Here is a 20,741-nt window from a genome sequence, read left to right as displayed (position 1 = left end):
TCATTAATTATTTCAAGAAAGTTAAACACTTTATATAATTAACAGTATTCAAGCATTAAATATATAATATATTACCAATATGTACTTAGTGCTAATAAATTGTAAATTTTAACAAGTATAAAAAAAAAATAAAATGGGTTAGTATAAAACCTTTTATATATTGTTTCTTTCTTTAAATACAAGTAAAACCTTAATTTAGCGGACTAATTAGGGAAGGGGCTGTCCGTTAAATAGCAAATTATATATTTTTAAATGCAATACATCCCGTTTTATTTGCGAATAAAAGAAAAATGTAAACACATTTTATTTGGAAGAAATCTGCAGAGGTGCGAGGTTGAATTTACAATCGTCAAGTAAATGATGTTCAATTTTAAAATAATACAAAAAAAAAAAAAAAAAGAATGATATATAACTTTGTGATTTAACTTATGGTCTTGGAATTTTGTCCGTTAAATCGAGGTCTTACTGTATGTGTACTTCATAACGTATTATATACTGGAGATACTTCAAATTTGAAATACTATATTACAAAATTGAAGTAGTAGTTATGTTGAAAGGATATCCCATCAAACAAGATCTATAGTTAACATTTGTTGTACAGTCTTTAAGATTTAAAAATATATGGTCCTTTTTGTAAATGTTTTCAAATGCACATGTTGAGATAAAAATACTTCATAAGAGATGAAAATATTAGTGTTAAATTTAAGTATAGCTATAAAACAAAGAAAATTCGAATTTCCACGTTGTCATCTCCGCCACCATATAACTGAGTTGTATACATATACAAGCATGTAAAATACTTTATTATTCGAGTTGTGCAACAACTTCGAATCGTATATCTTTTTTATTTAATTCCTCAATCAATGATGTTTTACCAAATGCAGCACCAGGCGTCATAACACCACCACTAAAGTAGTAAAACAGAGGTGTTAAGTTTTATAAAATTATTTACAGTAAATTATAATTTAAAACAAAATTATAAACGTACTTCTCAGGTATTTTATCAGATTCTTTGAGAATTGTCATGGCAGAAAGCAATAACATAATACATGTTCCACCATACCCAGGATTAACACCACTAACTTTAGATATTAATTGCTTATTCGGTGAATCTTTATGTGTATCAGTAGGTTCCGCCAATTTTTCAGTCCAGCCTTCTGCTTTAAATCTAATGGAGAAATGAGAATTTTCCAGTACCTCTGCCGTAGGACCTTCGCGACTTACGGTACCACCAGAAAAGAAAGCAGGATACTAAACGAGATTCCAAACAAAGTTAATTATCATACGATTTCATTATATAACAATATAGAATATTTAATTATAAAGGAAATATAATATTACCTTTAATAATAAATTACGACCAAATTCAAATTTGGACAATAACATGAAGATCATACCAAAAATGATTGTTGCCAATACAGTAAAAAGAGACCTGTTATTAGAAAATTATTAGTAATCTACCGCTGTACGGTAGTAATGTACATTTTAGCACAGACATATGTTTCAAATGTGAAACTTACTTAAATGTAACGTATGTCTCAACTTGTACTGGTCTTTGTTTGTATTTTTCATATAAATATCGTTGAGTGCGTCGAGCCACAGAACGATCAGCGCCTGGAAATATCATGGACCAACCCGTCGACAGAGAGGTTTGATGAATGATTCCTCTGAAATAGATATTATTAACGTTAAGAAAAATAAAAAATACACGTGTAACGTACATATACAAATACACAATATTATTTCGAACCTTCTGTTTAACCTTGGCTTGAGTTGTGGTAGTTTTTCAGAATACAGTTTATTACGTATTGTACGTAATTCGTCGGAATGAGCTACTCCATAAACTGCTGATTCGTAAGTACCATAATGTAGAATAGCACCACTAACTTTCGCAGTTGATGAAAAACTTAAATAAGTTTCAATGGAATTGACTTCGCCATTAAACTTTTCCTGTGTGAAAATTATACCAAGGTCGCATGGTATACTATCAAATCCACAAGCACTTACAATGTAGATACCAGCTTCTTGAGCTGCCTTGTGGTATTTCAATTGTATGCTTTCTATGTACTGTAATAAAAATGAAAAAGAATTTAAAAACATATGACACAAAGTATTAAGCGATGTTGATGAATTTTATCAAACATAAATTTATAACACAGACTTGTGGCTCGCCGCTAACATCAACTTGGTGAGTACAAGTTGCAATACATGCTTTAATAACTGGTTCTCCATAAAATCTATATGGGCCACAGCAATTAACAAGTACTTTAGCTTGTTCTGTCATTTTCTTTAATGATTCTTCATCTTTCAGATCGGCAACTATTATACGCACATCTTTCAAAGAAATTTAAATACAGCGTATTATTAAATTATAAACATCATTATAACAAATTTCATCGTACAGAAAATATTTAATATTACCTATATCAGGGGCAAATTCTTTAACAACTGCTTCTAAAGCCTGTTTGCGACGACCGCAGACCCCAAACGTAATTTGTCTCTCTTTAACAAGTTGTGCTGCAACTTGCACAGCATGTTTTCCAGTGAATCCAGTAGCACCAAATATCACAAAATCTAATCTCTCGCTCGCCATGGCCACGTTACCTATAAAATACGCATAATTTTATACTAGTGTTCCTTTGTGTTACTTTATTTCTCCAAGTACAAAGCGAATAACACTACTCGTAAAATTCATCATTTTATGAAAATTAACGCATATAGCGTACCTAACGAATCGTATTAAGTATCAATTATGTTGGAATTCTTTAATTTATGCTTCTGTACAATGTACCGCAACGCATTTTTTTATGTGATGACGTACAAGAAATCATTCCTAAACATTTCATATAAATATAAAATACATATGATTTAATATCGTTGACAATAGTAATCATTTTCAATATATGTGTAGCAAATTATTAATAAAAAAGCATGCAAATCTTTAAATGTTATCACATGCTCAGAATATTTCCGTCATGTCATTTCGCCGGTATGTACGTAATTCGATTCTGACGTTTCTCTCTATTTTTATATCATCAAATATCCAATTACAATTTTATACTTGTTTAATACATACCTTTTTAAGGACGAATGAATAGAACTGCGATTTTTCTTCTAACACGTATTACGTAGTATCGATGTTCACAATGTTTCTCTCTCAATTGCGTCTGTTCACCAATATGTCGATGGAATTAAATTACGTGCAGTTCAGAGTACAGGGTACAGTGTACAGTGTCGCCCGGTGTTACCAGACGGCAGACCGGTGTCCAAATAAAATTGCCCCTCCACTTACGCACACTAATGTACAGCCACGATACGTGAGTTCCTGCGCTTCGAACAGCTTCGAGAATTCAAAAAAGAAGTCGAATGCGTTCTATTAAACAATTAGATCCATTCTGTACCTCGGGTACAGTATTTAACGGAACACATTTGTCTTCTTTTTCGTATTTCGGAAGTTGTTCGAAGCGCAAGAACTTACGTACCATGGCTGTGCATTAGTGTACGTAAGTGGTGGGGCAGTTTTCTCCGGAACCGGTTTGCTGTTTGTTGATACTAATTGGGTGTGTCATGTAATCATGTTAGAAACGCTAAAGGGATATTTTTACATGTATATTACCAAATTATTTGGTAACAAAGATTTGTAAATGAAAAAATCATTTTTGATAAATGAAAATATAATTCATGGCGTTGAAATTGTCCGCCTTGAATTGTTCGTACTTTAAATACTTTTTAGCAAATATACATATTGTGTATTATATACATATATGTATATAGGTATATGCAAACTTTACACATTAATAACTAAATGTATATATTATGATTTAAAGCAATACTAATATTTATAAAAATATCGTTAACACTATACTGCAATTGAAAGGAACGATAAAACATTACTACAATTATACTAAATAACAATTGTATAGTTCTGTTATTATTTACATAGACATTTCAAATTATATCGTTTATCGCATATATTAACGATTTTAATAAAAAGTCATTCTTGTGAGCAATTTGATTAAAGATTTAATATTTATAATGTTCAACCTAACTGGTTAGCAAACAATTAAATATATCTTTAGAAGTAATAAAATCTATTCAATTTTAATTATACGATATTATATTATTTTACTACATCATTTATTTCGATCTCTTATTTTATATTTACAACATATTTTGCTTTGTTATTCACGGTCTGTATTCGGTTAGTAATAAATTATAAATAGCTCACTGTTTAGAATATCACTTTGCAATTAAAAATCTAAGCTAGCAGATTTCTATTATTGTGTGATTTCAATGTACCCTTTTTCATATACGTACATAAGACACAAAGTATCGTTAATGTAGTCCGTACAATTTCATTTTGTTCTGTTCAGATATCATTATCGCTTGTGTGTAGTAATATTTACAGAAATGTACGCTAAAACTGTAAAACTTTGACTATTGATTAACTCGTTTTGGGTTAAAGGCATATTGTTTGTTAAGGAGTAATTTTAGACAATAGAAAATAAATATAACGCTATTATGAAAAGATCGTGTAGCGCTCATATGATTTTTAGGTTCAAAAAAATGAATGCATAAATTACGAAAAGCTTATCACTTTCATTTTTTTACGGATATAAAATTCGTAACTGTTTTTTACGGAAATATCGATATCGTTTGGAGCATCCTAATAGACAAACGACAAAATACAAAGTTCTCGCAAAAACTTATGCACTTTACAAATCCTTACGATAATTTAAGACTTAATCGAGAAATATTTTAATACTCTTTTAGAGATATTGATCGTTGAATAATTAAAAACTCATTTTTTTCATTCTAGTTATGATATTGTAGTTATATTCAATTATTCTTAACTGAAGCAAAACTGAGGGACCTAGCCTTTTGTTTATTTTTTTCTACAAAGAAGCAGAATACTATCTCAGTAACTTCGTAGTTAAATATACATTGAATATAACTATCGTCTTATACTAATATTTACAATATCTCACATCGTTTCAGATAGGATACAAAACTATGGTACTTTAAAAGAATGAACGCAAAAATAGAATTCTTTTCTACTTTTCAATTGCGAAAGTATAAATTCTATAAAAGAGAAGAAAGTTAGTTATTATTCTTTCCCTTCTGAGAATGTGATCATCTGTTGTCAAGTATCATATTTGTGTTTTGTTCCTAATTTTATAATAAATAAATCTTATCGAGACAGTACAGATCATCTACACTGTATACTATCACGAAGAGTTGTTGTGTTATACTACATATTTCTTTTGATGCAAGATTTCTGTGGAGTTTCCAGCTGATAGAAAATTTATATAATGTCGACTAATTTGTACAATTTTACAGACATTATTGTATTAAGTAAGATGCAGATAATTTTATACCTATTGTACTGCAATAAGATAATTGATCAATGTTAGATAAATTATTAAACTACAAATCAATAGTAAAAGTTTGAAAATATATGTTGAAACGTAGTATAGTTTGAAATAGTGAATAACTGTATAGAAGCTAAACATCTATTAAACGTACTTGATCAGTATTGAAAATGCAAAATATGTTACATGAATTTTAGGAAGGCGTAGCACTTTAAATTATGTTTCAACATTATACACCGGCGATCGTTGAAATTGTTGCAAGGTCACGCGATACTAACGCCTTCGCTGACGCTTGTCGCATAACTTCACAAACAATTTCAATGATCGTCAGTGTACATAGTATTATACACTAAAAACACAGTAATTTGATTTTAGTTCATTATCAGACAAATCTTGCTATAATTGCACTCTAATAAAACGGATTCGAATACATGAACATAATTTCTTACGCGTGACAAATATATTGTTGAATACAAACTTAAAAATTCAATATCACTGTTTTGCAAGAAATCTGATATATATATAAAAAAAGTATTAATTATACACTAAGAATATGTATCAATTTGTTATCTTTGCACAACCTCTCCTCGAAAGTCTTAAAAAGACCATTCTATCATGGTAGAATTCATCGCATATTAAGTAAGCATTGGAATAGATTTTATACATAGGTACAAGTCACGAGTGGTACTAAATCACAGAATAAACTGTGTAAAGAATTTAGCATATAGCCACGTTTAAGCGAGCATAATGTACAGTGCTCAGTCAGGTAAAACAACGGAAGGCTCCATCAGAATTATAACCGCTCAACGACACATTCGAGAACGGTAACAAGGAAGGAGCACTAGGAATTAGCATTTGGTGGAGGAGGTCTTCGATCATAATCTCGTCTATAATCTTTATTTGGCCTCCAGTCGCCAGGATAACCATCTCCGGGATAACCATCTCCAGGATAACCATCTCCTGGATAACCTCGTCCTCTAAAATGGCTTGATGCAAGATCAGATGGAGGATAACCACCACCACCACCTCCACCCCCATATCCTCCTGGACCATATCCATAACTCGAGGGATGGTACCTATAATAATCATTGAATACCAATTTTACGAATTTTATTTTTTCTCTGAAAATCTGTTTCTTAATAGCTTACCTTCTTTTATCATTAATATGCATATTACGATCACGCTCCCTATCTCTATCTCGGTGATATCCACCAGACATTCGTCCATAGTCGAAACGATCACGTTTGTGGTCTCCAAATCTATTAATAAATCAACAATTAAAATCGAAGAATGAAGTAATTAAATCGCATTAATATATACTTTCTCAACCATATAAAACATACCTTCCGTCCCTGATGTCCCTTCCATCACGGGATAACCAATGATCATCTTCTCTGCTGCCACTATAATGTCCACTTATACTGTAACCACCACTGTCTCTTCTGATCCTTTCATCTTTTCCTCCACTCATTCTATCCATACTTCTATCACTGTGTGTTCTGTCCCTGTCCCTATCGCGTTCCCTGTCCCTTTTCACGTCTTTGTGTTTTGATTCTTTTTCTTTGTGCCGCGGTGTATCCGCGCTGTTAGTGGTACTTGACGTAGAATTTGGAGTCGATGTAATTGGAGTAATGGTAATAGCACCAATGGTAACCGTAGATGTATTGCTGATACTGCTGACAGCAGACAGAGCCGAGAAATGTTTCTTACTTGGTGTGCTACCATTAGAATTTTCTTCCATATCTTCGACCCTACGTTTTTGTAACCTACTGTCTTTACTGGGTTCTACTTGTTGCTTATCGATATGTTTCTCGTAAGTTTTATCAGTATATTTCTGTAAAATTAATTTTTATACACATTTTCTCGTATTATGTAGCAATGTAAGATACTGTAATAACATCAGTCAGACCATAATACCTTAGCATTACTCGATTCCTCCTTTTTTTCTGGACTGGATGCTGCACTTGTGTTACTTTCACCTCCTTTTTTTGTTGCGTGTTTATATAACTTATAAAGCTTTTTTGCATCAAATTCTGTAAACTTGGACACAAAATACCATAAATTACTTCTCCATTCTTTAATTTGTTCGGGATCTCTGTACTCTTCAAGGCAAGTATTAATTTGATTTCCAATTTGGACGAGACATTGCCTTGTATTAGCAACTTGTTCTGCTTCACTTAAAGACTGATCAGGCCTGTCTAAAGCCTTAAGTGCTTTCTTTACTGGCCTCATTTTCTCTTTACACTGCATGAAAGATACAATAAAAAAACACAGTTATTTTACGCGATTAATGTATGCAAAGTATGCCAATAATTAATAACAACCTCATTGAATATGGAAGGATCTAGGTCGCCAAGAACATCCAAAGCTCTTGGTTCGTTATTGGCAGTAAAATGCATAGGACCCGCAGCTTGTTTAGTCTTTTTAGCCTTTTTATTTTCTTTTTTCTCCTTCTTAGTCTTCTTGTCCTTCTTTTTCTCTTCGGGTATATCTTCAATTTCTTCTTTAGTTTCTTTCTTTACAATCACTTCTTCTTCTTTCTTTATAAGTGGCTTAAATCAAATGTTTGCTTAAAATTTAAAATATTTTCTTAAATTAGCCAGAGGGTAAAAAAATATTAAATTTACCTTTTCAACCTTGATTTTTGTTTTACTACCTTCTTCGCCTGAACTGTCATTTTCTTCTATAATTTCTTTTGTAATTGCAGTTTTCACTTCCTTTGGTTTTCTTGGTTTACGCGTTTTAGTCTAAAATTATTAATAATATGCACATTTCACAAGTATATATTTAATATGTTATGCCTTTGACATGTAAAGATATACAAAGTAGCAAGGAAGATCGGGAATTTGGAAATTACCTTAAACTCGTGTTCTGATAATGGGATAAACACATAACCCTGTTAGGATAGAATAAAGGCATAAAGGAGTTTGTTACGGAATACTATGAAAATAAAATAACACTCCCTTACCACGCCTAATTTGGTATCAATTTGTTTCTTGAGTACTTTTAAGAGGTATTCAGCTCGAGCATTTATTTTCTTCAAATGAACTTTACTGCTATTCATGAGAATTTTATCACCAAGTTTTAAAGTGTTATCCATTTTTATTGCTTCCCATGAACCCATACCATGAATATATATACCCCTTAGGAGTCTAGAATCATCCTCAGAGTTCCAATCGCAATCAAAGTTCGCAGGTTTTAATCTAGAATAGCAATGTCAATGTATTAATTACAAATACATTTAAATGCACATACCCAACAAGCAAGGATTAAAAAACACACTTACTTAATATCGAGATGCCAATTAGATCGTTGTTCAGAATCTGATGGTAAAGCTTGTTCTAAAGGTTCGAGTTCTTTCACCGCTGCGGAGAAGGATTTAGCATTAACCATAACACCGCCGATCTTGAATGTAGGCCCCCGGCCCCTTTTACGACCAGGACCTTTACCCTCTTCTTCTCCTTTATTTTCCTTAGCGATACTTTCGAATTCAGTCAAACAAGCTTCACATCTACTTTTTAACTGATCCCCTAAGTAACGTAACTCTGACATTGGCTTTTCTTGCAATTCAGCATCCGTAGCAATGTCATCCAGCCGTTTCAATGGAGCAGGGAATTTCTTATAACTCTTAACAAATCTTCGTATCTATGCATTCAACAAATTCGTATTTGTTTTAATATATATATATATAAATTAATTATTAAAATGTAATAAAAATAATTACGTACTTCCGCGTCGGTAAAACTTTTTATATTTTCTCGAGGCGTAACTCTTGGTCTACCTCTTTTCTTAGGACGTTCGTCGTCACTACCTTCAGCTTCGCTTCCAGAGTCCTCACCTTCGTCACTATCGTCTGGAGACATCTTTTTTCTTTTTCTGCCCCTTCCTGAATATTAAAACGAATATTTAAAATTAAACAAAGACAATTATTTAATTTATAGTCTCACACAAATAAGAATAATTAAATTTATTGTATGTTTAAATTAAATACTTCATCATAATATAAATATATGTCTACAGTGTGTGGGCGCTACTTTGTTGATGGTAGGGTTTTCTCGAGGAAGTTCGTAGAAGAGTAGCTAAGAAAAAGAAGAGAGCGGGAGCGGGGTTTCGTCCGGGCCTGCTAGAGGACTCATCCATCAATAAGGCTTTCTAGCAGGCCCTGGTTTAGATGACTGAATATTGGGAAGTCGGTCGAGAAGTGTATATATAGTAACGGAGGTTGGTCGAACGCTTGTGAGAACGCTTCCCCTCTGGTGACGAACATGGGAGGTGACGTCACAAGTGTAACATACCTTCTCCACTTTGATTAATTTGCTGCAATGTTTTCCGACTTCTCGGTGGTAAGTATAAATCTTCCATTTCTTTCGATTTTTCTTCCTCTTCAACCTTTTTTCTAAAGTTTTCTGGGATAATTTCCGCCTAAAATAAGTTCAACAATACAAAGTACTATTTTCGTACTATAGAAATTATCACAAAGTATTTTTTACGTAAGAAATAAGTGAAACTTACCCAATCTTTACTTTCATCGTCATTGTCGTTCGGTTGATTAACTGGTTCAGATTCTTCTTCAAATGCAGCAAAACTAGCTACTTTGAATGCAGACAACAATTCATCTCCTACGGTTGAAGGCCCTTCATCTCTCGTTTCCGCTCTCCTCAGAATTTCATCAATATCGCACTAAATACACCCAAATAAAATAAATGTAATTTTTAAATTACAATACCGATTCCATTTAGTATATTTTATTAAAGCCTTCAAAAATATTACAGTTGGTTCTTCGTCACCATCTTCTTCATCTTTAAATAAATCTTCGGCGCCAAACTTTAAAATAGCATTTAGATCCTCTTTGTTAAACGGGTTATTGTTGGTCCCTGCATTCTTTTTATCTAATACTGTTCGACCAGTTGTGTCCATTCGTTGAATAACAAGATGATCGAGAACCATTTTTTGCTTTGCCCTTTCTACAATTTCCTCTTCTACAGAATTTTTCGTCACTAATCGGTAAATATTTACCTACACAGAATGTAAGAATAAATGACATATTTAATAATTCGCTTAATAAATTGAAATTTAAATAAGAGTACAATATAAAACATTTAAGAATTACCTGATTCTTTTGTCCAATACGATGTGCTCTAGCTTGGGCTTGTAAATCATTCTGTGGATTCCAGTCTGAATCAAAAATAATAACAGTGTCGGCAGTAGCTAAATTAATACCAAGACCACCTGCTCTTGTTGATAACAAAAAGCAAAAATCTTGTGATCCGTCTGCATTAAAATGATCTAATGCTTGTTTTCGTAATTCTCCTTTTATACTTCCATCTAATCTTTGGAATGGAAAATGTCTCTTTTGTAGATATTCACCAAGAATATCTAACATTCTGACCATTTGACTAAATATTAATACTCTATGGCCTGTTTCACGTAATCTCACCAACAATTTATCGAGAAGAACTAATTTACCAGAACCGCGAATTATTTGCTGTAAATAATCTTCATTACTTTCTTTTCTCTCACTTTCGGTAGGTTTTGTAAGAAAGGCGTGATTACAACACTTCTTTAATTCAATAACAATATTTAAGAAGGTCATAGTAGACCCCTTAACACCTTTTCGTAATGCATTATAATTTTTAGTTAATATCCATTTGTAGTACTGTTTTTGCAAAGATGTCATTTCGACGCGCAAAATTTGTTCAACTTTAGCAGGCAAAGACTTTTCTACATCCTTTTTAACACGTCGTAAAATAAATGGTTCTAACTGTTTATGTAATTTCGAGTATCCTTTTTGAGCTGCATTATCATGCTCTTTCTCAAACTCTTCCCATGAATTAAATCTAGAAAAAAGAGAGATTTAATAGAATTTTGTTATAGATACAAAAATACAAATTAAATAAAACGACATAATATATATATATATATTTTTAATTAGAATACTCGTATAAAAATTAACTAACTTAGTAGGCATTATGAAGTGTAGTAAGGCCCATAATTCTTTTAAGCTGTTTTGTAATGGAGTACCAGTTATTAATAGGCGGTGATTTGTATGAAATTCGGCAAGTGCTTTGTATAAAAGAGAATCATCATTTTTCAATCGATGTGCTTCATCTACCAATAAAACGGCCCAATTTAAGGCACCCAGAAATGCTTTGTCTTTAAGTACTATTTCATAAGTGGTGAGTATGGCATTAAACTTTAATCTCTTCGAACTGTAACACCACTCATATTCTCTAATCTGGAACATACAGAAAATTATAATAGACATATGAAATACGCATTGTAAATAAATACATACAAAATAATACATACAACATTGCGAGAAGTAACGTCACCCAAATACGTGACGAAATTCATATCTGGTGCCCACTGTTGCATTTCTCTTTGCCAGGAAGTCATTGTTGAAAGAGGAACTACCAATAAAAATGGCCCATGGAGTTGATGGGTATGGAACAAGTAATAAAGGAAGCATATTGTTTGTATTGTTTTACCAAGACCCATTTCATCTGCTAAAATAACACTGTAAGTAAACAAAATTCGTTAGAATATACAACAGGTAACTAAAACATAATATTGACAAAATTTTAGATTCTTAAAAACCATAAAGTACCTATTTTCTTTACACCATGAATGAATCATCCAATTTAATCCATCCATTTGATAGTCTCTGAGGGTCAAATCTCGTCCTCTACCCATATATTCTGGTTGTCCCTTTACTTGATGAAATTTGGGTCTTGATTTAAGAACTTTGCAATGTTTACTAGGCGTTCTCTTTGAATCTTCTCGATCACGAAATTCTTTTATATTTTCCGGCCATTTTTTAACAATCAGTGCTCCATCTTCCCATGTGGCATCAGCATACGGTAAGCTCTCCCATTTACAATAATAATCTGGATGATCTGAATCAGGCTTATTATATTCAGCAATAATCCTTTCAACATTATTATAACTTTTGAGGAGATCTTGTTGAAGTTCTAATTGGCATTCAAAGTAATCTATATCCTCTGGTCCAGCATAATCCCTCCATTGTTTGATTTCCCGTTCTCGCTTAATAAAATTATCTAATTTTTTTAATCCTTTTACTTTTTGTGCTTTTAACGATTCCTCTGACTCCCATGTATTATGTATATGAGACCATCCTTTCCATTTTATTGAATACTGCATTTCAGTTTCTTCATTAGTCAAATCATCTGGATTAGGATCTCCATTTTCTTCAACAGCATAAATTGTTGTAACATTTCCTGTGACTAAAGTAAAATATATTATAATACAGTACTTGAGCAAATAGATATGTCTATTTTAGATAGACAAATAATCAAAGCGAATATTTTATATTAAATTCTGATGAAGACAAACCTCCTTTTTTACCAAGCCTTTGTCCCAGAATTCGTTCAATTGTTTCTGCATTATCAGGTTCCGCGTTTGCAGTACTACCTTCATCGACTTCCACCAGATCTTCACTGTCTGTTCTCTCTTCACTCTCTTCTTTGTAACTAACTGCAGTGCCAGTTCTTCTCGTAACTTGTCTGTAGTGAATGAATTTGTAATGTACTAATAATCTATTTATTAATACCATTATCATAGTGTAATATGGACTTAATATTGACTTTTAGTGTAATTCATCACGTCTAAACAGATAATATTAAATACCGTCTATTATCATCACTATCAAAAGAGGAATTTTCAGATGATTCTGAAATTCGTTTCTTTCGTGTTCTTGCTTTTTCCTTTGCTTTCTGAGCTGCACGTCTATTTAACGATTTACTAGGTGGGGGTCTCCTGCTTTCAATTTCATCAGATTCAGAATCCGAACTTCCCAAATTCCACGAATTGTGTGAACTGTAAAAAAAAAAATTCAATATAAATTACGTTTAAAAATCACATTGTAACAGTAATTAAATAAAATATAAATTTCAAGTTTTAATTTCATTATATGATGAACATTTTGATGAAATTTTGAAACAATATAAATATTAAAAATCTTTCCCTGTATTTATATGATAAATACAAACTAAATTAGTATAGAATTTATCAACATTAAATGCACAATACAAAAACACACTTTAGTGAGAGTATTAGTAATCGCTTAAAAAATAAGAGAAATAATGTACAAATACTTTAATAAAATGAGAAACAGGAAATAATAGTATGTTTTTTTATCACAATCTTTGTTCATTACTTAATAATAATAACAAAATTTCTATTACTCAACTATTTGCATGCACATAATGTAATACAAGTCCAAGAAGAATATTTCATATTCATTACACATTCTTCCACATATATACTTCAATGAACACAACATATGAAAGTGATACATAATGCAAAATAAAAAATATAAATAACAGAAGACTGAAATACATTAGACATACCTGTTATGTTATAAAATATAATATATATTTTAAAATGTGATTATTATTTATTTGTCATCAAACTAGATTAAAAAAAGAAAAAAAAATAATATTGCCATTGTGTACAAAATATTTTCAAACACTAGGCTGCATAAAAACAAATTCAAAAGTGGGAACAATGCATATTAAATAATAAAACTGATGCAAGGTATAAAGGCTCATTAATGCAGATGATATGCAACATCAAGTGCTATATACATAACTATACACATAAGCTTAGGAATATTATTGCTATTGAAATTACAAAATACAAACCTATTAAACAACATAAAATTATGTGTAATCTAAAATGTAGAAGTTAAAACATCAGTATTACATGAATTTATTTTCTTACAAGTTATAATGATCAGAATTCATAATAAATATCTTTGTTATTATTACTTGAAGTATTCATATATATTAACTGTTACTCTTCCTATATATCATACTTGGAAAAGAATTAAAGTATATTGCAAGTACAGAAAACAGCTTTGTTTTTTAGTTACGTATGTATATAATAAACCTACAAATCACTATATCAGTTTATATTATAAGTGCAAAATCATATGTGCAATTTATTATATATGAAGCATAAAATACATTTAAAAACCCAATTTCTGTTCTGTGTAATGTCTATTCAATCTACAAGGAATAATTCACAGGATTATGGATTTTATAAATTTAATTTTTATGTAATTAACTGATTGAATTTCGATTGTTACTTACCTTCTTTTCTTAAATTTCTTGCGACTATCACTGTCGCTTTCACGTCCGGTTGCAAGCCTTTCAGGCTCTTTCCTAGAACGCCCAGATCTCCTGATGCCATATATATCAGGATTATCAGCCCATTCACGACTAGACTCATTTTTAAGCCTAACTTTTGTTTCTGTGCTGTGATTTGAACTTTTGCTCTGGAAGCTATCGCTTTGTGCAGGTGCATCCGACTTCTCTGATTTATCAGAATCAGAACCTGATCCAGACCCGGAACCACTTGAAGAGCTAGAGTCGCTGCATTAGCAGCCAGTCAACGTTTTATTTCACTAATCTCATTAATACAGTGTACAGTATATTTTCAAACATGTATAACAATAAGACACATTGTACATATCAAGTGTTTCTGATTTTAAATATATGACTAGTTGAAATCCATAATTTTGTCCATTATTGTAAACGCACGTAGACTATTTTGAATAAATTATACTTTATTTACGATGCATATATCAACCGTATAATGCCCATAAAACTTTGTATCTACCAAAGTGCATGCTTTTATTTCTTCCTCTATTCTATAATTATCTGAAGTGAAAAAAATGTACATTATACTTGTCAATTCTGTACATTTACAGTTCCAATTTTGTTCTATCTATGTGTATCAGACATATTTAAATATTAATTTTAGCACAATATCAATATTATATATGATGAAATATTAAAATATTTGTCTTCTATTAGGAAGTACCCTTCAGTATGTATTTTTAAGTATTATGTGAAATTAATATTGTTTTGTGTTTTGGTATAATCTAAATTCACATACACTATTTATATATTGATTGGGACAGATTCATTATGAGTAAAATGAGTAAAAGCAGAATGCTAGCTTACCTAGTGCTTAAAATTGTTTAGAATACAAGGAAACAGATACTATTGCATGAATAACAAAAATTTGAAAATTGTGCTTACAAAAATTTCAAGGAATACATTAAATTAGCATGATTGTCAAAGCAATGTTAATGCTATATAAAGCTATAGCAATACACAAAATCAAGTGATACCAATTGTTAAAAATCCCTTATGTATCAGAAAGTCAAATACATTATATAAAGGAATATCATATATCATATATATATATATATATATATGCATGTTACCATTAATGATCAAGCATCACGTGCTATTATTAGTTCTGATATACTAGTAGGAATTATGTAATACCCTATAAAAAAATTAAGTAAACAAAATACAACAAAAATAAACAAATTAAATAAGAATAATTACATTTTTCATTTATATCATACCAGAATTACATAATATAGTATAGAAGAGTGTACAAATATCAGTAAACATGAATTTTATCATGTATTAAACTTTCTGAAGTTAAAGGGATTGAATACAAATTTTAATACCCACCTTTCTGATCCTGAACCAGATCCTGTATTGCTTCCAGAAGAAGAGCTATCGCTCTTACTTTCATTTTCAGAATCAGATCCAGATTCCTTACCAGACTCAGATTCTAATGTTTTCTGTAATTTAATCAAATCAATCTAACATTGTTTAATGTATGCATACCTAAGTCGCAGTGTGTTGTTTGGAATAGTTCATTAGTGCTTACATTAATGATTCTTTTAAATTGTATTATTTTTATTACTCGGAATAAATTTTTTTTACCGCATTTCATTTATATTATAAATATGACTAATAATATAATGATATATTTTTCATTGTTCAATATACTTTAAATGTTGAAAATATAAATTGTATACAAAATAGTATTATCACCTATCAATATGAAGATCTCTCCTCCATTTTATAATTCCTGTCCACCATTTTGTAATCAAGAAACATTCGGTTCTTAAGCTCTCCAATACATTTTCTTATAGATACAGTTTATAGAAATATTCAAAGTTATATTAAATATTTGCATAGATTCATCTCAAAGACATATTTATATTTACAGAGGCATAACTATATTTAAATGTCTATATTAATATGCATGTAACAGTTTCATACATACATTGAATTCAAAATTATTGACATTACAAATGAAAATTTAAAATAATAGCTTCATTACTACAGAAACTGAAATTTCATTTCATTTGTAATATATTTCAAGCAAATGTAATTCAAACCAAGACTTATTCTTGCTTTTTAACATTTGTTGTGCACTGCAGGATTTCCTCTAACTGATTACTTCAAGGTATATAGAGTAGTTTCCTGTAAATAACCAGTGTAAGGTATAGTGGGTGGTATCTTGAAAGAATAATATAATTCACAATTTAAGTACTTTATACATTTATTGAACAATTCAGCAAGTACAATCTGAGCAACACTTGACTGAACTTAATTTACATATGGTTATTTTAATAATGTATACCTATGAGATATTAAAATTCATGTACAAGAACTTATCCACGATAATTTTTTAGTAGCTATCACCAACATATTTGTTTGACAAAAAAATAATACTTTGTGTACACTTAAGCACAAATATCTTTGTTATCAAAAGATTCAGAAGGTAAACTATGATTTTATGTTGCAAAGAATACAATGTACACATCTATTGTGTGAAGCATAATATTGTCTGAAAATAAAGGCTTTGTTAGATATAATAAACACTATTTCTAACCAAAACTGCTATAATATGTGTTCCATGTAACAGAAACAACATTCTTAATAGCTGAGAAACTACAGTTTTCTCAATTTATATCAAAACTGTACCCTTTACTCCTAAAAGGCCATTACTATAGTAATGTAACTATTTAAGTTTCGCTACGTGTTGTTACCATATAGCAATACAAAGAAAAATAAAAAGAATTGAAATACATTTAACCCAGATACTTAATATGCTATGCTACTATATATCAATAATGAGATATATAGCAATGAAATTTCTTACAAGTGTAACAATAATATATATTCCTATACAGATGTTTGAAATAGTTTCATCTTCTGTAATTTATGAAGTAACAAATTGTAAAGAAACTGTTTATTAGACATAATGTGAAATTTCATATCTTCAAGTTTATCATTATAGAAACAATTCTGCAAACAAGGTCGTACAATAAAAAAATTATTCCTTATTTTTGTAGTATTAGCAGTTACTTTCATTACCACGAAACATTGGTAAAAATCCTTCACGTTCAGATATTGAAAATGATATAATTATCAAATGCAGTTATAAGAAGAAAAACATAAAAGAATTTGTATGTTATTTTATATATCGATCTGAATGTTTGACAAAAACTTAATTGCAAATAATTTTCCTCTCCGATATGAAACATTTCCCCCTTTAATTTCATAACTTGTTTTCACAGAATTCTATTAAAAATTCTACTGAAACTTATAAGTGTATCATCTTTCTGTTATTCACAAACACAATGTGAATGCATTAAATCACATTTATGTTGAAGTTTTATGGAAACTGTAGAGAATAAATGAAAAATCAAACTTCATACATAATATAAAAATTATTGAAATATTAGAGAAATGTCTACTTCCCTTTAAAAGAAAAAGATTTGAGTATGTCTAAGATCTTCTAAGCGAGGAACATTTATTTGTTGTAGCTTTTACAGAAGATTGTGCTACACAATCTCGATCATAATAAGGAGAATGTGCACCATAATCTTTAAGCTTAATTTGCAAAAATGGGTCCACTTTAAATATTTGATTAAACATAGGTCCAAGGTGAAGGAGAATGCAAGGAATAATTTTTAACAAAAATTAGGGTGGAACAACGATATTTTAAGTGATAAATGTCAGGTTGAATGAATGTAAACAAACTTATAGGTTATTAAGAGGCTGGAAACTATGTAAAGTTATGAAAAATTGTGATTTATCAGAGACAAGTCCCTGAGCTCTGAAGGCCAATAGGGCTCCGCCCTACACGCGGAAACCTTTTAAATAAATTTACAATAATTTTTTTCATTTTTATGAGAATTTTCCTAGTCGCAGTTCACTGAAACGCATGTGACAACATGATTTTTCCCTACTCCAAACAACACCGCGGCTGTATCGTGTAAAATGATGTTCAACAAAACATCGACGTTCATATTGACAATGTAAACAACCAATTATTGCTACAAATATCCGAGAGAAGCTAAAAATTAAACAATTTTCGAACCCGACCACTCACCTGCATCGTCCCGTCTGCGCGTCGCACCGATATCTCGATATTACACGCACCACGCACAAATCCACGTTAATTTAATAATTAAACTACCGCGTATACACGTATTTGCAATGTTAAACGACTATTGATGTATAGAGTCGCGACATCGTGTAAAATTATCGAATTTTCACGTACTATATGGTCACGGGCCTGAGCTTGGCCGCCATTTTGTGAACTCGACTCGTACTTTCGCCCTCCCCGACCGTCCTCTCGTCCATCGTCCCGTCATGCAACGCGCGCGCACTCTTCCCTCCCTTCCTTTCATCAACACCCCTTGCAAAACTAAACGCCCTTTAAACGCTACGAATTAAATCTTTACGCACAATAATACAAAATATCTGAAAAAATACATTTCGTTAGACAATATATATTCATACCTCTGAACCTCACGGATAGAACTTAACACAAAAAAAGATAGATCGATGAATGACGTTAAAACGTAGTCATAAAACGGAAACCGTTGTAAGACAGCCATTTTGATTACTCACGGAAATTTTACCCAGCATGCCTGGCGACGGTTTTTCGATTGTTCTATATGTGTGTAATTACGACGATCGAACTGATCATGCAATAATGTTGTACATTTCACACTTTCAGTATTAACGATTTGTGCTTATTTGAATTAGAATTTTAGTTGAAATGTACGAGAAAATTGCATTATTCAATATAATTTATTCGGATATTAACATAATAAGATTAGTGTTATCTAAATATGGAAATTAACGTCTAGGAAATTAACGTGTAACGAAGTTTATAAAAACTGTAAATGCGTAGCATAGTAGTTGAGCTCAGAAACTTAATCTCATTTATCACAATTTAATCACACCTAATTATATTTACATAAGTTGAAAATGTATATTATATAATTATATGAACGTTAATGATGGCACCATGCAGAGTGTAAAAGCGTTTTTATAAAGCAACATAATGTCTAAAAGCTGACGTTTTCCATCAGATTGGGTAGATAAGCCAAAATCAGTTGAATTGAAAGATTACAATAATAGTTACCTCAAATGCAAAAAAAAATGACTTCTAATAAAACAACTGTTTTTACCCGGTCCAATGAAAACCAGCTTGTGTTTTCGCAGGCGATGAAACTAATGTATTATGACGAGAATGAAAGACGAAAAATATTACCCAAACACCCGTGGCACGTCGTACCGGAAAAGGAAGAAAGGCTCGCGAGTTCGATATACGATTATTTACAATTTCCGGTTGACGATCGATTTCTCGCTATTTCACAAATCGATTCCTCGTTTGACGATGGCGCGTAAAACAATTACACAAAACTCACTATTAAACAACAAAACAGTAAAATATCAATAATTATTTAATTAAAAAACATGTACGTACATACATACATGTGATATTTGTTATATTTTATTATTATACACCTATCCTTTGATTTGCATGGTTGTTCAGTTTTACATAATATAATTTCGGTTTAAGAATAATAAGAAAATGTAAAAATATACAAGTAGGTAAACTATAGTTTACACCTAATAACATGGATTTGTCCAAATCAAGGGAAAATCTATTATCTAGGATTATCTAAGAATGTATTATATTACTATTACTGTGTACTTAAAAATAGGTCTTTACGTCCAAGATAGGTTAGAATATTTCCAGCAAAGTTAAAATATTTATTCTATTGCATACTACAATATTAAGATATTTGACAAAGCTTATATATTTTTTAAATAATTCTATTTTTCTACCATCTACAATAAATAATACAAAATGTATACTTTCTATTTTAAGTAGAAAGATATATGTACATATAGACAGATCAAGGCCAGAATTCCTATGAATAAAATTAAGAAAATCGTTGTAAATAGATTATCAATTCAAGGATTAAACTATTATTTATTAAATATATCCTATTACATTTCGAGGATGAAGTTAGATAGGTATACATATGTAACATAATATACGCATTATTGCGTCTTGAGAATGAATTCCGGAACGTGTAGTATAGCATGGCGAATGATATTCTATTTGATAACAAGTTATAAATACTACTTTAATTGGGAATGCTATAAAATAATAGGTATACCACCACTGAATTATCATATAGTTTTATGTTTCAAACTATAA

At 30.8% G+C, this 20,741-nt stretch overlaps 2 protein-coding genes across 3 annotated transcripts; both read right to left on the bottom strand.

Annotated features, from left to right (window-relative positions):
• Nucleotides 1–62: 62 nt before the first annotated feature.
• Nucleotides 63–3,427, bottom strand: LOC122398047 (saccharopine dehydrogenase-like oxidoreductase). The gene is made up of 8 exons (XM_043397648.1): nt 3,077–3,427; nt 2,422–2,604; nt 2,162–2,334; nt 1,751–2,067; nt 1,521–1,667; nt 1,342–1,432; nt 989–1,251; nt 63–907 (listed from the first exon to the last, which is right to left on the bottom strand). Exons 2-8 carry the CDS (start codon nt 2,591–2,593, stop codon nt 805–807), a joined length of 1,266 nt encoding a protein of 421 aa, XP_043253583.1. The 5' UTR covers nt 2,594–2,604; nt 3,077–3,427; the 3' UTR covers nt 63–804.
• A 726-nt stretch (nt 3,428–4,153) lies between these two features.
• On the bottom strand, nt 4,154–19,795 carry LOC122397738 (chromodomain-helicase-DNA-binding protein 1). 2 transcript variants are annotated; one of them, XM_043397100.1, is made up of 22 exons: nt 18,609–19,795; nt 15,887–15,999; nt 14,486–14,767; nt 13,020–13,208; nt 12,726–12,895; nt 11,980–12,616; nt 11,682–11,889; nt 11,330–11,607; nt 10,483–11,209; nt 10,143–10,388; nt 9,885–10,052; nt 9,668–9,794; nt 9,101–9,258; nt 8,659–9,017; nt 8,341–8,575; nt 8,230–8,268; nt 8,000–8,119; nt 7,697–7,924; nt 7,290–7,616; nt 6,716–7,206; nt 6,521–6,631; nt 4,154–6,448 (listed from the first exon to the last, which is right to left on the bottom strand). In XM_043397100.1, the coding sequence occupies exons 1-22, from the start codon at nt 18,612–18,614 to the stop codon at nt 6,214–6,216; spliced, it is 5,454 nt and encodes a 1,817-aa protein (XP_043253035.1). In that variant the 5' UTR covers nt 18,615–19,795; the 3' UTR covers nt 4,154–6,213. The 2 variants fall into 2 exon arrangements, with proteins under 2 accessions (XP_043253035.1, XP_043253036.1); XM_043397101.1 differs by lacking the exon at nt 14,486–14,767.
• Between the last annotated feature and the right edge of the window lie 946 nt (nt 19,796–20,741).

This window comes from Colletes gigas, unplaced genomic scaffold (assembly GCF_013123115.1).
Source record: "Colletes gigas isolate AHSC1104 unplaced genomic scaffold, ASM1312311v1 Colletes_gigas_Sc00010, whole genome shotgun sequence".
NCBI lineage: Eukaryota > Metazoa > Arthropoda > Insecta > Hymenoptera > Colletidae > Colletes > Colletes gigas.
The sequence above is the reverse complement of the archived record's forward strand: the minus strand, read 5'-3'. Positions and strand labels throughout refer to the sequence as shown.

Coding starts and splice junctions, on each gene's coding strand:
- LOC122397738 (XM_043397100.1), bottom strand. Junction 8,269..8,340: donor TTGATACCAAATTAGGCGTG/GTAAGGGAGTGT, acceptor CTATCCTAACAG/GGTTATGTGTTTATCCCATT. Junction 6,632..6,715: donor AGGGACATCAGGGACGGAAG/GTATGTTTTATA, acceptor ATTTATTAATAG/ATTTGGAGACCACAAACGTG.
- LOC122398047 (XM_043397648.1), bottom strand. CDS start 2,593: ATGGCGAGCGAGAGATTAGATTTTGTGATATTTGGTGCTACTGGATTC. Junction 1,668..1,750: donor AAGCCAAGGTTAAACAGAAG/GTTCGAAATAAT, acceptor TATCTATTTCAG/AGGAATCATTCATCAAACCT. Junction 908..988: donor TCTGATAAAATACCTGAGAA/GTACGTTTATAA, acceptor TTACTACTTTAG/TGGTGGTGTTATGACGCCTG.